This window comes from Tripterygium wilfordii, chromosome 13, assembly GCF_013401445.1.
Source record: "Tripterygium wilfordii isolate XIE 37 chromosome 13, ASM1340144v1, whole genome shotgun sequence".
Lineage (NCBI taxonomy): Eukaryota > Viridiplantae > Streptophyta > Magnoliopsida > Celastrales > Celastraceae > Tripterygium > Tripterygium wilfordii.
This window is the reverse complement of record NC_052244.1, coordinates 14,347,588-14,364,429: the sequence shown is the minus strand read 5'-3', so window position 1 is coordinate 14,364,429 and position 16,842 is coordinate 14,347,588. Positions and strand designations below refer to the sequence as shown.

Genomic DNA, 16,842 nt, shown 5'->3' with positions numbered 1-16,842 from the left:
CATTCTTTCTTGTTTGCAGATGATGATCAAATGCATGTGGTGACCATTAATTCTGATTTTTTTTTTAAAAAAAAAAGTGTAAAAGTAGACTTTGCTTTGCTTGCTTTTAATGGCCAGTTTGGGACTTGGTGATTACAATGTTATTGTGTTCATCAAGGGTGAAAAGTACAATTTGATCCCTTTTTTTTACCTAAAAAGAATCATATAAGTCTCCCAACCCCAACCCCTATATAAATATTGCCCATTATGTGGAGTTGTTTTCAAGGTGTTGGTCTCTATATCTCTTACTCTTCTTGTTTAAAGTTCAATATTTCTTGGAAATGTATGTTGTACTGGGTTGTGTATTTAATTACTTCTTTTTTTCTAATACAACTTTGTTAGCTTTGTTGTTTTCCAACATGCAATTGCCATATATGGATAAGCCTACTCCCTCATCTACCAGTCAGAAATACTTGCCACTATGGTAAGCCTCTGTGCAAGTTTACAGTTTGTTACTGTTCTCTAGCTCGATCATCCTTAAGCTTAGATCTTCATCAAAAGCCATCCATCTGTTTTTGCCCTGATGAACCTTCACTGTAGTCTATAGAAGGTGATTATTTATCTCCACATTTCTTTTGAAGTCAACGCCAAGTTCTTTCTCACCTCAGCTTTGGTTAATGGCTAATTCGGTTGGAATGGTGAAATTGAATGTCCAACCGGCATGCTAGACCAGAGAATTCTAGGTTAAAAAAAAAAAAAGTAATTTTGTTTGGTTTTTTTTTTATGGTTCTTTATATACATGTATTGGGAATGATTCATTTAAGTCTGTCGGTTGAAAAGAAAAGCCTATTTGCGCTAAAACACAGTTCTTGATATTATAAACCCTAAACACAGTTAACAAGGCTTACCGACTTGCATAACAATTCAGTGATTCTTATACAGGGAAAGGCTAGCTAACTGGTATAAGTTGACACTGAATCTACATGACAATCACATAAAAGTGTATTTGTCGAGCCACATATAGCCTGCATATGGATATGGTTTTGGGTGAAAGCAAATGTTAATGACCTATTCTCCACAATCATCTCACAGTCAATGAAGTTTTGCTTCATTAGGTTTGCTTCCCCTAAATGCCGAAAGCGAAAAGAATGACTTCGCTCCTGAAACAGAAAATCGGTATCAGGATGATAGATTCAACTGACATGGATCACTTCAAAAACTCGACGAAACATGCGGAAAAGAGAGAGAGTGACAAGCTAACATTACTACACATCAAATGCAAGAAAAAATGGAAATAACACGAACAGGCGAAATGAAATATATAAATGAAAGCTGACCTTTAGTCGCAGAGGTTGAAGCTGGGCCGTTGCCTTTACGCAACCTATGGGAACTTTGCGCCTCAAATTTACTTCTATTTTGTTGAGCTGCTGCAGGCAAAAAATCAATTATACATAAAAATGAGATGCTGGACTATGAACATGTTTCCAAATGTCGTAAAAACTAGAAAGGATGGAATGTATGCAAATTTCCTTTTATCTTATCTACCTTTAAGTGTCCAAGTCAAATCATGAAAATACTTCCAAAAAAATGGGATGTAGTGCACAAAACCAGAACAAAAAAAGAGAGTAGAACCAAGAAGCAAATGTACCAGATGGAAGTTCACTAGCATTCATATATCTTTCATTTCCTCCATAGGGCAAACTCCTTTGTGGCCCATCATTTTTTACACTAAGAGCTGCCTTTCTCAGTAGATTGTCGGTGTTTCTCTTACTTGAAGCTTTAGATTCATCGGCATTGTCCTCTCCTTCAGAAAAGACAGATGGACTTGACCAACCAGTTATAGTAGCGTCTCCTTTACTCTTACGAGCAAATTTCAAGAGCCTCTTTAATCCTTTGGGAGCATCCTTTGCAGAGACACTGGAAGTAGAAGTTTCCGCATTTCCCCAATCAATGTTGTCGAGTTCACTACTTTCTTCTAGCAGCATCTGCGAAAGAGAATGGCGGACTCGAGTACTTGGCAATCCAATTGCTGCACCATTGGCAGGTGACAGAAGCAGAGATTTGCAGTCTTCACCAGGATGAGGAAGGTCTTCTTGCTCTTCTATTTCCACCCAGGCAGTGGGGGAGATTGTCAACTCTTCTTCCACTTGAATTTCCAATGAAGGCTCTGCCATATTTTGGAAGTTATCATGTACTTCAGCGGCTTCATTGTTACACTTCTCCATCTCATCACAACTCTGTGTGCTGCTTGCTAGAGTTTCTGACTCCACAGGGGCATCATGATGATCCTCACACATTTCGGCAGAAGTTTTGACAACCACTTCATTTTCCTGAGATTTGGTCAAAGTCATGCAGTTTTTTGAAGAATCCTCTAAGCTAGAAGAAATTTTTTTCTTCTCGACAAGAGGACCTACCCTAGAACCGGTGCCAGATCCCTTACGCGGAATGGACTTTGATTCCAGTGGCACTACACTGTTTTTCTTAGTCACCTTGTTATAGAAACTAGGCTTTGCTGGAACAACACCAGAGCAATCTCTAGAAGAAACCTCAACTTTGGCTTTTGCAGCTCTGCCAACTTTTTTCACTGGTTGCTGCTTTTTCTCATTCACACTCTTCAAACTCTTGTTATTAACGGGCAGGCTTTCCTTAGGATTCCTCGGTTGCAAATGGGATCTTTCCACCTTTGGGCTTGTAAGAGGAAGTGAGAGTTTTGGCTGTGACTTCCTCTGTGTGGGTGTAATACCCCCAGATGAAATGCCAGCAGGAGTTTTAGCAGGTGATGTTGTGGATCTTTGTGATGGTGTTGAAGGCCATGATTTACGAGATGCAGGTAAGGGGGATGGTTTAGATGAAACCTTCTTTGTAGCAGAAGATTTTGCAGTTTCTTTCTTGGAATTTTCATTATGATGCAGGCTCTTTAGAGAGTTTTGGGGCTTACGCAGGGGGAGTTTTTTACCAACATCATTCATATTTGCAGAGGCCATTTCAGCTTTCCTTTCATCAAGAATTCGCTGCATTGCTCTAAATTGTGCAGCTTTTTCTGTCCGCTTTTTAGCATTTTCCCCTCTAAGTTTCTCATCCCTCTTCTCCTTGTAGTGGTTATAAAATCCACCTCTAAGCTCTGATGGGAGATTTTGGTTTCTGCTAGGTTGATGCTTTGTGTTTTTAACAGGCTGTTCCTCCATCATTTTCATCATCTGGTTTAGTTCTGCTTCCTTTTGACGGCTCCATTCTAATGAGGCTGTTGATTCTCCATTAGGTTTCACCTTTTCGGTTGCCATAGCTTCCTGCTGAATATTTACAGAATCAGGTCCCATTTTTTCTCCTCTTTGAATATCTGTACTTGGGGCAACAGTATCAACAGGATATTGTTGAAGTCCTGATATTAGATCAGGCTCTTGCTTTACTTCTACCAAAGAATTTGAACCCATTCCATCCACACCATTGGTAATCATTGTATCAGAGTCTTCAGAAGCAACTTCCATCTCGCCTTGAGATGAAGATTTCTCCATACCTGCACTCCATCTTCTCAGCACAGATTTATTGGCAGAAAGAGAGATGTTTGTCAATGAGAGCCGGTTACGAACATCTGCAGTTTGATTCTTCTGTTTGCTTTCAAAAAGATTTATTGCAGCTTGAACAGTTAGGCTCCTTGCATTATTCTCAGGTTTCTGACTAAGTTGTTCGGATCCTTCATCTCCACTTGTATTTGCCGCTACATCACTATGAAATGTTGACCTTTCTCTACCAGGATAATAACTAAGGCTCTTCACAGTGAGTGAATTTGGCCTGCGTGAACCAGTTCGCCCTATTTGAATCCTTCGCATTGGTGAAGCTGACCGTCTAGCTGATGCAGATCTTATGCGAGCTCGACTTCTGTCTGCAGATGTTCTATTTTCCTCACTATCGTCAGAAGACACCTCACTTTCTGTTGAGCTCAGCCTCTCAATCTCTGCAACTTTTGCCGGGGACACACCATATTTTACTGCAGTTACTGACCTTACTGGTTTTGATGTCTGAATGTCGCTATCCATCTTATGTACATTACTTGTGACGGAGGACTTGCCTTCATTTACGTGGTCATCAGAATCAATATTTTGATTCACCGCCAAAAGCCTGCAGAGAATGTTCCTGAAAGAGTATACCAAAAGGATATATTTTGGTCATATTTGTTCAACAAAAAATTATTGACATAAAAAAAAACCAAATTAAGTTCTTTAAATGCTAATAAAAATGAAAAAAAAATGAGGAAGGGGCCGGACAAATTTTTTTGGTGGCTGCCTTACTTCAAATCTGTTGCTCCAAAATGTCCAGAGAACTCCACTAGTTCACTGATTTCCTTACATGAGTAGCCGGCACCAGCAGCATGGTCTAAAGCTGCAGTTAAGTCCTTTCTTAGTACTGTGAGTCTCAAGTCTATAGCTCGCAACAGTTCATTCCTGATAGTATCATCAATAACTTAGCAGGGAGCCAGGGACGTTGACAAAATGAGAGCTAATAAAAAATCACAATCAAGAAAACGTACTTTGAAGCGTCTGATGATGCACTATCAACTTCAGGCTGTTGACACGTAATAAATTATATTAGTTGCTACTATCAATGGAAGTCAAAAAAAAAAATGCAACAAAGAAAAATTTTCATCTTAAGTTAATAGAAGAGGCCAACTAGAAATAAGAGAAACGTATTATAAGAAATCGTGGAGACAGCCATTACTTTCAGATTTGTCGTTGTATCAATTGTATTGCAGCCTGTAGAAAGAACAAAGAACAACGTTACTATTTTCTGAACTTGAAAGTCCAAAATATGGAAATGCAAACAACCAAATATGAGGAGAGCAGCGAAAGAACAAAATTCTTTGATGTTACCTGCGTCCAGTCCTTCAGACAGATTCTGGCGGCCCTAAGGAAAGAAATCTCATTGGTGAGAAACTCTATATATTTGAATGTAAATTAATAAAGCACACAAGAGATGACCTGTGTATATAAAGATAACTGAAATTTTCTGGCTGCTTCCAATTGAGATATTTCTCCTTCTATACCCTTGGCAGTATTTAAAAAATCCGGAGAAGCCACAATTTGCAGGAATCTAAGAAAATATATAAGGACTAATCAATAAAGCAGAGGCAATCATAATTTGTGCATAAAAGGCGGTGAAAGACATGGTACACAAAAAGAAAAATGATTGAGAACCTGTTTAAAGTTGATTTTGTGAACCATGCTAAATGACTGAATTCTTCTGGATGTTCAAGGGTAAATGTAGAATTGGATCTTTTGGCATACAAATCGTTCACTCCAGATAAATGTGGCAAGAGTTGTTCCAGTGGCCCATTAGACACTTTTTCTACTTTGTTGTTACCGCAAACAAAAGCTTCATACCTAAAACACAAGTTGAGATTCTAGAGTGCTTTATATGATGCCAAGAGAAAAAAAGAAAACAAAATCTGCTCCAGAACATAGAACAAACCAGAATTAGAACGCTGATACACTAGGTGGAGGCTAACACTATCAGCAACATACTTTATACTACAGCAAATCCATGAGGCCAACTTTACTCACGCGAGTGTGTTGACCAAAAATCAAGTCATGCCAAAACAGTTATACATGTTTGTAGAGTGAAGCTACTTCCTAAGTATGTTTGGCCGTGACTTCACAAGTGCATGGTTGCACAAGAACCATTGATTTGGAAAATATTATAACTATAGTGATTTGTCAAAGAACCCTCCATAAAGTAGCATAAGAAATCGATACGATCACACATCTTCCTAAAATATAAAGGTGATGTGCGAGTGTCATGAGAAGTTCCGAGGACAGATTACATGTGATGTTGAAATCTGTCCAACACATCAGTTTGCATCAATAAGAAATAACGATTCCATTATAGTTAACGTCTGTCGAAAGGAAGGTCTTTTTATTCCCACTTACAAACATAGATTCACATCTACATTCAAAATAATAATTTCCATAGAAATCTTAACAAATATTGGCCCTTCTTCGTACTGAGAATTACGCAATGAATACCATGGCTATATGAACTAACAAAGAAATCAATGCTAAAATGTTTTCATATATAAAGGTAGAATATCAAAAGCTAAAGCATTAAAGCCTTGATGACAATATATCAACGAAACTAATAAGCATCAATGGTGAGGGCATTCTTAAGACTGTATGATTGTCACAACATAAGAAACAGTTATTATCATTGAAATTTTGTCTAAATATCCTAGAAGGGCTAAGAAACCGCTACTACCCACCAAGAATCATCTAGTATCTCAAATAGAGCATGCCGAAAAGCTTACTAACCTGTTTTCAGTTGGAAAAACCTGAATGGTCGCATAATCTAAAGGAGCATCACCTTCTATTCCACTCTCCATTTGCAATAGCTCAGCTCAAACACAAACCCACCTGCAAGGGAAACACAAAAGGACCCATTAACAATGCATGCCTCCAAAGAACCCCGGATTGGTAAATGGAATCGAAGTGGGAGTCGCTTAGGCTTCTCAAAGAACCCACATTTTGGGCAAATTAGCCATTTTTGCAGACACCAAGGGAGAACTAGAGTCCGAAAAATCAAATCACAGGCTCAATAGGAAAGAAGAACAAAAACTCAGAGTGAGTGCATTCCACAACAGGGTGATACTTAACATGATACAGAAACATCAAAGGGAACAACAAAGATGGTGTCTTTTAGCCATAGAAGCAACGGTGTTGAAGCCAGATCTGGCAAATGAAAGCCCCCACCAAACCCACCAAACAAATCCAAAAAAGGCACCACCGACAGATGACATTCATTCAAAGTTAAGAATGCTACTGCAAGATTTGGATTTCAAGAACAACCAAACAACAAAAGTAAAGCAGAGAGAGAGATAGATAGAGGGAACTTACCTACTGTTCCAATTGAGAGATCTTGAACTGAGAGTGTGAAGCTCCAAGCTTATTCTACGATTTGAGAAAAAGTAAAGATGAGGGGCTGAAAGGAAAAAAGGAGTGAGCTTGAGCCTTGAGAGCAGCAGCCAACGTCAAAAATAAATAATAAAAAATAATAATGGCGCTTTGCTTTCTTCGATTGCGTTGATCGATCAAGAATCCAACGACACGACATCGACAACAACAGCGTCTCGTCGCGTGCTGTCACGCACTACTAGTTTTTTTTTTCCTCCTTTTTGTCAAACATGTTGGTTTATTTTGCAAAACAAAAGATCTGAAATGCTTCAAAAAAATGGTAAGGGAAGAGAGAGGAAGGTTGACAAAGCGTAAAGCATTCATTCTACTCATGGGCCTCATGGCATTCGCAATTGATTCCACCGCTTCATTCTACTCTCATGGGACTACTATGACAGCCATGAAAACCCAGCTCTCAAACATGCCGCGGAAAACAATTTATTTCATTGAATACCTGGCAGAACACAAAGGTATTGAAAATTAAGGTGTTGAGCACTGCAAGCTACAGTTAGAGGTTCTGTCTAATACCAATGCACCTAGAGTTCATATTCACCCAAACCAGCTGAACAGTTGTGAGAGGAGCGGACCCTGAAAGAAAAGTTAGTCGGTTTGATTGAACCAGAAGATTCAAACATAATAATGTACTAGTCATCTGTGATGCAGGCAGAAGCAATTTTGATCATGAGGGCTACAACTCAACTATAGCTGTAAAGTTAACATCCGCGTTATCTTTTGCAACCTGTAAATTTCCAGATAAATTGTGTTATGTTAGAAGATTTCATTTTTGTGAATGAAAATGAATTGAAGTGTGAAATCTACTAGATTCTGTATTCACGAATCAAGACATCGAACCACAGTTCCAAATAGCGGGTTGATATAGTGAAGTTGACCGCGTTAATTTTAGTGAAGATGGTAAATTTAAGTCTCGTAGATATTTCTATTATCATTGTAATTTAAAAGATGAGTCATTGACATTTTATTCAATCCAACGTGTGTTTGCGTTATCTTTCCCCATTGAATTTTGACTCAAATGTCTTGCAGTATGGATTACGGGGCGGGGTGGATTACGAGATGGGGTGAGAAGAAGGATGTACCCCACCACGTGCGGATTGTGTTTTTTTCCACCTCCCCATCTCAGAGCCGGATCGGGAAAACTCGCCCAAGTTGGGGAAAGGACTTCGGGTTAGGCGGACAGGTAAGAATTGGCATGTAGACTACGTCGCTGACGTATACGCTTCGTAAGCTACTAAACAGATTTTTTTATTTTTTTTAGGAGAGCCTACAAAAATGAAAATAGGAAAGCTTTTGAAAGGGGTCGTCGGAGATGACGACGAGGCCACTGACCAGCGCATTTCGCTCTGTGAAGCATCCTATAACAAGATATTCTTGTCCTCCTAACCCATCAAAACCATCGTCATCGTCGTCGAGATCTGTAATATCGTCGCACGCACATTTGGATCCAAATTTGAAAGCATCATGGTGTGTGTATCTCATCGTTTCAACTGGTGTTCCCATCAAAACCTACGTGGGTGTCACCGTCGATTTCTGCCGCCGGTGCGTTAATATCTTTGAATCCACCTGCTTTTTTGTTAAATTCACAACAATTGATTATTTCTGGTTGTTATGAATTTTCCCAATTTTTCAAATTTCATGTGTTATCATATACAACATTGCGATACGTTTTGTGTATATTAATGCTAACATGGTTGATTTCACAATTTGGAAATTGCTCCTTGGTTCACCTATTTTGATATTCAGAGTCAAGCCTCTGACTTTTATGCCCATCTGCTATGATAGTTCGACAGTAATGGGGTGTTTGGATTGAGGGATTTGAGGGTAGAGGAAGGGAAGGGAAAGGGAGTTTCCTTCCAATTATCTTGTTTGGATAGTTTATAAAAAATTAAGGAGAGTGTTTTGAAGAAGATTGGGATAAAGATTTCATTAAATAGAGGGATTTGGAGAGAATGAGAGGGAAGATTCCCTTCCCTTCCCCCCAAATCCCTCAATCCAAACACACTAAAAGTGTTATCTTTTCATGTACTTGAGGATGGGAAATTCTCAGAATATTACATTTGTTGATATGATCTAGTTGTGGAGATGGACTCATGAATTATATAAATTCAGTAGTCTTAGATTTGACATTTGGTTGAGGAACTATCTGGGATGATTTCATTAAATTGCAAAAGGTAGCGGTGCGAGAGTTAGAAGAGTAGTAATGGAAAATGACCTGCTTTTTCCATCTACTTGAGATATTTGGTATTGAGTTGAGTTATTTTGGCATAGAGCCGAGGCAAACACAAGGAATGTAGGAGGAAGTGAACATTGGATGTATTGCAAAGATGAACACATTTGTTAAATTTTTGGATTCTGCTAAAAAATATGTGTACTAGTAAGGAAGCATCCGAAAATTATGACACATATGCACTAGGGATCTTTTAAGATTGGTGTTGCAACAAATGACTTTCAGGGATAATATGAGATTGAAAAAACTATATACCTATAAATTTTCTTTTGTGCAAACTGTTTTTAAGATTTCTTGTCCCCTAATCGTTTTTTGAGCATCTAAAGGTACACATCTCAATGAAGTATGCTGATTAAATTGCCTCCATTGGCTATTATGAGAAGAACCTATTTCCCTAGGAATTTTCGTCATCGTCATAATATTATCTACTTGCTGTAGGTGCTGAAAGAAGAATATCATTTCTCAAGGTCACCACGAGGTTTACCCAAACACATTCAAAATATAAGTAGTTTAGCCTTTAGGGTTCTGGCTTTTTTAAGAGCATGAGGAATTCGCATTTCATTTAAGGAGTAATTAAACTGTATTACCTTATTGTTCATTTTTCTCTATATATTTCAGTCTGAAGCAACATAATGGTGAACTTAAAGGTGGTGCAAAAGCATCCCGTGCAGGAAGACCGTGGAATTGTGCATGCTTAATTCAAGGCTTCAGAGATCGAAGTCAGGGTATATCTCTAATATTATACGTCCATAAAACCCTTGTTTGCTTGTTTATTATTTTTTTAGGACACTCTTTGAATGTCACCAAAGGTACTGAAGTATTCCTCTAAAGTATCATTTCTTGGCTTGTCTGCCGTTGCTATAGATTGTCTCTTTTGCTGAAGAATATGCCAGAAAATCTCTCCTTTTTGGTCTTCCGGGAACTTGTCTATTCTAGATTTCTAGTGGTCTCCTTGCAATAAGTACACCAGTAGTGTTATCAGTTGTGGAATGTGGATTCATGCACTTGGCGTTTTCCACATGAAAATCCAATGTTCACATTGGATTACTGCTAGAGTTAGCTTCTTCTCTTGGATTCACAATCACCGTATTGAATCTGTTGACGCTAAAGGCTAATTGAGAGCTAAACTGGGGACAAATGTTGTGGGAATGCTTTGATCATCTCATGCATATTGTATGTTTGTTAAGTGCATGACTTTTGCTCATTAAAGATGGTCTCTTTCCATACATGTAACTTGTGGGTCGGCGCTAATTTCTGGTTCATAAATCTTACTTTATAGTTTCATTAGGTTTTTGAGTGTTTTCATGGGTAGGATTATGAGGCGTTCTTGAGGAGCCCATGCTTGGCAGTTTTTATCATGGATTTGACACACACTTTAGAATCCATTGGGATGTGTTTTTATCACAGGACCCTAAAGTACAAATGAGGACCGTTTGATCACATTTATCATATGATCAAATGGTTCTTCATTTTTCAGTTTGATAAGTAGAGACAAAGATGTAAAAGACAAATAATTTAAGCAGAAAAATATAAAACCATAGTATCACATTTATCATGTGATCGAACGGTCGTCAAATGGTCAACCTTTTATGCAATGTGTATTAGAAATCTTGTTTCTTTGTATATCAACAATCAAATTTTTGCACAACATGAACATGGATCTGAACTTTTTGATGCTATTCCTTTCCTCCTTCCCTTTGGTATATGCAGCTTGTGCATTTGAATCAAAATGGAAAGGATTCTCGAGGAAAATGCCTCGTAAAAGGAAGGACGAGGACACGACACAGCAAACAAATGACAGATCCCTTTTGTTACTCCAGCATCGGCACACTGCTTTGAACAGAGTTAAAGATTCATTCGATTGCAGTTGCTTGGAAATAGACTGGAAACTGTGTCCTTTTTGAATTTTGGAAATGTTTATGAATATATATTATTACTTGCCTTTTCAATTCAACCATTCATGTATACCACCACATTTTTTCAATTGAAATCCCTAATTTATGACTCACATTTTATTTCAATCCATGTAGAGTATTCCATGTGTATTTATAATCAATGACTATCACGACTGTCATGAGGTCCACGATGAAAAATGAGGTCATAAATTTGGAAGTATGTAGCATTGCTATTGTTTTTTATTTGTTTAAAAAGTTTATTATATATAGCCAGTTGTAATGCCAGCCCACATTAGCTGAACCGACAGTCAAGAATTATTATTTATTTTTTTGTTTAATTATTATTATTATATCTTCTCCTCCAAAAGAAAAAGATCATGACTTTCACGAGTCAAAAATTAATAAAAAATGATAGGTAACATCAAGAACTATTATTTATTTTTTTTGTTTGATTATTATTATTATATCTTCTCTTCGAAAAAGAAAAAGATCATGACTTCCACGAGTCAAAAATTAATAAAAAATAGCATCTAACCCATCTGTTTGGTAATCTATGGAAACCCAACAGATTTATTCCATTGACTTAATCAATAAAATAATTTTATTTTTACTCTTTTATCCCATAATTCATTGTCCAAAATTTATTGTTTTAATATAAATTCTTTTGTTTTTTAAAGCATGAATTCATTATTTTAGTTTTAAATTCATTTGTTTTTGAAATTTCATCGAAAAAACAATGAAATTAAAATTTATCTAATAAAATTCATCGACAATGAATTTTATTAAAAAGAGTTTTATGCGTTCATTCTGAATATATAATTTTTTAAAAATTTAACATTCATTTTAAAAGTTAAAATGTTTTAAAATTTTATTTAAGAGATTTAAACTCTCATATGTATATGACCAGCTGACATTACTGAAAATTAATGGCGGACTTCAATACTTTTTTTATCCACGCGCCAACGATGACGTACTCTTCAGCCATTCGTTCAAATTGGTTGCACTGCCGCAAAGGCGGAAGGAACAGCCAACAGCCGGTAACCATCGCAAATCCAAGCGTCAAAGGCCCCGATATCATCCACGGCAACCGGCACCTGTCGGCGAACGCCTTCTTCAAAGCAATCTCAACCACCACACCCAGCCCGTGAAGGACGAAGAACAGACCGAAGTCCAACGAAGGCACACCACGCGCCAAGTAATACAGCATGAGCTCGTGCATCACCGCAGACACGACGAACGTCATGAACACCGCAGGCAGTGCGGCCCACTTGCGAGACACGAATCGTGTCGCCAAATCACGTGTCGGTTCGTATACCGTCGGTCGTAGAGTACGCGATACCATTAAATTCCATCGTCTTCCCCAAAAGTCTTGTAGTGAGCTGGATAGGTACGGCTCGTTGAACTGCGGCTCCAGCTCTAACCCCAGCGTGGCTCGAGCCAGCGCGGCTAAAACGGCTAACCCCATATCCAGGCTAAGGTACAAATGGAGATAGTTGAGAAATGCGACGACGTTTTGATGCATATAATCACCATACTCATAAGAACACAAGACCAGTCCAAAAATTAGAATCTTGATTGCATAATTGAGAGGAGATTTCTGGGATTTATGGGAGTTTTGAGGAGGTGGATTTTGTTGGATCTTGATGGGTAGACAAGTGAGAGCAACAAAGCTTCCAAGAGACAATCTTGGATTGGATAACGGACCCTTATCAAATGCAAAGAGCAGGAGCTTGAAATTAGCAAGCCAAGAGACGATGAATCCCATGCCGCCACCAAGATGGGCGGTATGGAGATTGAGAGGGAGATAGAGAAATAAGCACACAATTGGGAGTACAGAAATTAATCTTTTAAGACCTTTTGGGAGTTTCTTTGCTATGAAAAAGATAAAAGATGCAGAAATCAGGACTTGAAGCCATACTATAGCGTAGTTGCGCATCTCCCCTTCCATGTATGCTGTTGTTGATCTTATGATTATGGAGAAGGAGAGGAGGAGAGGTTAAGGGTACAGGCGCCTCCAAGCATACATGTGGGGCTCTTTTATAATAATGATTGGGGAAATTTGAGTTGACAAAAACTCATTATAAGTTGAGTTTGGGCATTGGATATTGAGGGCGTCAAATATTTTCAGAGGAAAAAATTTATTATCTGGGGTGATCGAGATGGTTAAAAGTAAATCCTTCCCAACCTATTGATTGCTTTGACACAAAGCATGAATAGAAGAAATATTGGAGATATGGGAATTAAATTGTAGCCAAAGAGAAGCAAAATATGGAAGTGGGTCTTCTTGCTAATGATAAATATATGGGATTTTCTTTAAATGGGAGTTGAGATGGGCCTTTGCTGGTAGGGTTAGTTAAGGAGTTTGGACCAATTTCATCCAACAATCCTTCACATAGAAGAATGAATGGCATGAGCTTTTTATTTACTAGGAATTTTGGGGAAAAAACAAATAAGAGAAGAAAAAACTCCAATAATGAAAGCCATTAATAGTTATTTTATTAGTCTAGGAAACTTTAAAAAAACTTCAAGAATTGGTTTAATGGTGGCCTAGTCCTTATAATTAATTGCACGACTTGTAAAGTTCTATTTTTTATTCATTGTAAAAACTAGTAACATATCCTTACAATTCATCTGAAAAAATAAATTTTCTGGATTCCACAATAAATTATTAAATTTAGGTTTTACCTGAAGGTCGATATTATGATCGTAACATGATGAAGATGGTTATGGTTTAAGGAGAAAAAAATACAAAAAGAATCGTGGGTTGGGTTTATTATATACGACAATACTAAAGATTTAATGTGTTTTTGTTTCCGTTATCTCAAATGTTGAGAAAGAGGCATATGACCAATGTGAAATCGTAGGTATAACATGATTTGTGTGAAATCTTGTGTGTGAATCTCATCATTGAGAATATCTGAGAAAAAAAAATATCGAGATCCGTAAGAGTGCTAATACCTAGTTTAATTCATTCCAATCAACATTGGATTAACTTTCATTGAGGGTTAAAAAAAAAGGGAAAAGGAGATAAATATATGTAAAGCATAAAGGAGAGAAAATAGACTTTTGACTTGCAGCTAGAAAATACAATTTTCTATTTTCCCCATCAATCTTCTCCACTCTTCAATCCCCAAAACAAAAGTCATCTTCATAAGAAACATTCTCCATGTAAGCTATACCATCAATTCCTTCATTCCACTACAAAGTAGAAACCAAAATTTATCTAAATGAGATACCTTTCTTGCAAAGCAGAATCTGCCATAGCCACCATCTCCTCACCCAACACCCAACAAAACCCAACAAATTCCAAGCAAGAAAAGCCCTTTAAGATCCAACAATTCCACTACAGTGACCTTGAAGCAGCCACAAATGGGTTTTCTGAACAGAAACTGCTCGGAAAGGGCAGCCATGGTTGTGTCTACAAGGCCGTTCTCCGTGGCCGCCATGTTGCTGTTAAGAAACCTTCAAAGGGTCAAGAAATCAACCAGGAAGTCGATAACGAGATGGAGATCTTGTCAAAGATTCACAGCCCGAGATTGGTCAACCTATTGGGTTTTGCAACTGACACCAAAGATCGCCTTCTTGTTGTTGAATTCATGAGCAATGGTACTCTCTTTGACATCCTTCATTCCAATTCTAGACCCCCAAATTGGGGTAGAAGGATTAGATTAGCATTGCAAATAGCAAAGGCCATAGAGACACTTCACTCGCAAAACCCACCAATAATTCATAGAGATATCAAGTCTGCTAATGTTTTGATTGATAAGAATTTCAATGCAAAGTTGGGTGATTTTGGGTTGGCACTTATGTGTGGTGTCGATGATTATAGGCTTAAATCAACCCCACCTGCAGGTACCATGGGCTATCTCGATCCATGTTATGTGACACCAAATAATTTGAGTACTAAAATTGATGTATTTAGTTTTGGGATTCTGTTGTTGGAGATAATTAGTGGAAGGAAAGCTATTGATATGAGCAATTCCCCGCCTTCCATTGTGGATTGGGCAATTCCACTTGTGAAGGGAGAGAAGCTTGGTGCTATATTCGATCCACAAATTGCACCACTTAAGGATCTTTTCGTTAGGAAGCAACTGGCATTGATTGCTTCTAAATGTGTGAGGTCATGTAGAGAACGACGGCCTGCAATGAAAGATGTTGTTAATTGGTTAACTTCATTGAGTAAATTGGCTCCTCTTCATTCATGGAATGCATTTAACAATCAATGTTTGATGGTGGAGACGGTGGGGCGTCCTGTCCAGTTCAGAAGTACCCAATTGGGTTTGAGAGCAGAGAATGATGGCGGAGACAACGCGGATGGTGTAGATGGTAAATTTGGTTTCCGGGCTATAAATAGTTCACAGAGAGTATATTCAGATTTGGGTTTCAGTAGCAACTTGATGGAACTCATGGCCGACACTGACGGCCAATCTGAAAGATGGGGGGAGACTGATGAGGTTGACAATAACTCAAAATCATCACGTCGATTTGGTAGTAGAGCACATGGTTACAAAGGGAAAATTCAGTCGCTTGATCATTGTAAAAACAAAGATGTATTCCACTATAAGCGCAGCCAATCCGTGGGAGGTGATGCAGAGTTATTTTCGAGAGGTGGTGATGCAATTTCTCGTTCGAGTATTAGCGTTCATCTGGCTGATAACTTGTAGATCCTCGAAAAACTTGTTGAAGCAACTCGACTTTCGGGCACAACTCAGGCCTGTAAGTTTCTTTTTTTCTTTCACTGGTTCGTGATTTTATCAATCAATTATTCTTCCGTTGTTTGAAATGTTTTATGCTGTTCATTTAGTGTGTATGTAAATGAATGGCGCATTGCTTGTCCGTGACATAGGTTTTCTTCTAACCTTTTCATCTTTGTCATTTAAGCTCATTGGCAGCTTCTGTTGAATGAATTCATTAAGCTTATTCATACTCCATCTGCTAGCAATCTGCTCACTGCTGTTTCTATGATTCCCAACACTACCAATGTATCTTGCTTCATATTTGTATGAAACTCAAGTTTCTGTGAAACATTACGTATGTAATGGTTGGTTTCTTTCTCTAGTTCCTCCGAATTCACTTTTCGTATATCAGCTTCATATGGTTTTCGCATACTAGAAAGAAATTAAACTCTTATTCTATCTGTAAGGATGCATGGACCATCATCTTTGGTGGTGCCAACTGAAAATCAAACTGCAACATGAAGAGCTTGGTTTTTTTTTCGCTCATTGTCCTACTATAGCCTTTGTATTGGCATCTTCTTTTTATCTAGATTCTCTTCATCTTTAGGGTTTTAACTTCAAACTAGGATCAGTGTTCACTTCCTCAGTCTCTGCTTAGCTTTTTTTTTTTTCCCTTTTTGGTTATGTATAATGGATTGACCGATTAGAAAATCTAATATCATTAGAAAACTTGTGTTGTGATGTGCTTGTCATGTAGTAATTAGAGCAGCATTAATATTAGTGAGGCTGTTGACCAATGTTTTGTCAAGGGATTAATAGTTTAATACTATAATTTCCACTTTTGCTCTGCCAAACTATCTAGATTTCCTGCCTGTCAGTTGTAATTGTTTTTGATAGCAAAAATGGTTGTTGGTTGCTATATAATTAAGTGAACCACCTTATGATTTTTGTCATCACCAATCAACAGTGGCGTAATTGAGACCTAAAGCTGTCTCCCTGGCCCCACCAAAATGAGAGATGGAATCTTCTCAATTTAGGACACCTCACTACCTCAGGGTTAAGGGTACGTTCAGCTTGTTTATCAGCGTGGGATTCACATAATTTTGTTGAAT

The 16,842-nt window shown here is 37.9% G+C and overlaps 4 protein-coding genes across 5 annotated transcripts; 2 read left to right on the top strand and 2 right to left on the bottom strand.

Moving 5' to 3' along the window:
* Window positions 1-828: 828 nt before the first annotated feature.
* Window positions 829-7,522, bottom strand: LOC120012325. Of its 2 annotated transcripts, none has more exons than XM_038863690.1 (11): window positions 6,861-7,522; window positions 6,279-6,380; window positions 5,169-5,354; window positions 4,953-5,064; window positions 4,845-4,878; window positions 4,693-4,727; window positions 4,505-4,539; window positions 4,266-4,418; window positions 1,628-4,110; window positions 1,317-1,403; window positions 829-1,139 (listed from the first exon to the last, which is right to left on the bottom strand). In XM_038863690.1, the coding sequence occupies exons 2-11, from the start codon at window positions 6,347-6,349 to the stop codon at window positions 1,072-1,074; spliced, it is 3,264 nt and encodes a 1,087-aa protein (XP_038719618.1). In that variant the 5' UTR covers window positions 6,350-6,380; window positions 6,861-7,522; the 3' UTR covers window positions 829-1,071. The 2 variants fall into 2 exon arrangements, with proteins under 2 accessions (XP_038719618.1, XP_038719617.1); XM_038863689.1 differs by having other exon boundaries at window positions 1,317-1,406; window positions 6,861-7,521.
* A 441-nt stretch (window positions 7,523-7,963) lies between these two features.
* Window positions 7,964-11,167, top strand: LOC120012326 (structure-specific endonuclease subunit slx1). The gene is made up of 4 exons (XM_038863691.1): window positions 7,964-8,112; window positions 8,191-8,471; window positions 9,778-9,884; window positions 10,870-11,167. Exons 2-4 carry the CDS (start codon window positions 8,242-8,244, stop codon window positions 11,061-11,063), a joined length of 531 nt encoding a protein of 176 aa, XP_038719619.1. The 5' UTR covers window positions 7,964-8,112; window positions 8,191-8,241; the 3' UTR covers window positions 11,064-11,167.
* Window positions 11,168-11,867: 700 nt separating this feature from the next.
* LOC120013443 (acyl-CoA--sterol O-acyltransferase 1-like) lies at window positions 11,868-13,277 on the bottom strand. The gene has a single exon (XM_038865247.1). It carries the CDS (start codon window positions 13,000-13,002, stop codon window positions 11,968-11,970), a length of 1,035 nt encoding a protein of 344 aa, XP_038721175.1. The 5' UTR covers window positions 13,003-13,277; the 3' UTR covers window positions 11,868-11,967.
* Window positions 13,278-14,121: 844 nt separating this feature from the next.
* Window positions 14,122-16,079, top strand: LOC120013680 (serine/threonine-protein kinase-like protein At3g51990). Its single transcript, XM_038865571.1, has one exon. It carries the CDS (start codon window positions 14,282-14,284, stop codon window positions 15,716-15,718), a length of 1,437 nt encoding a protein of 478 aa, XP_038721499.1. The 5' UTR covers window positions 14,122-14,281; the 3' UTR covers window positions 15,719-16,079.
* The last annotated feature ends 763 nt before the right edge of the window (window positions 16,080-16,842 follow it).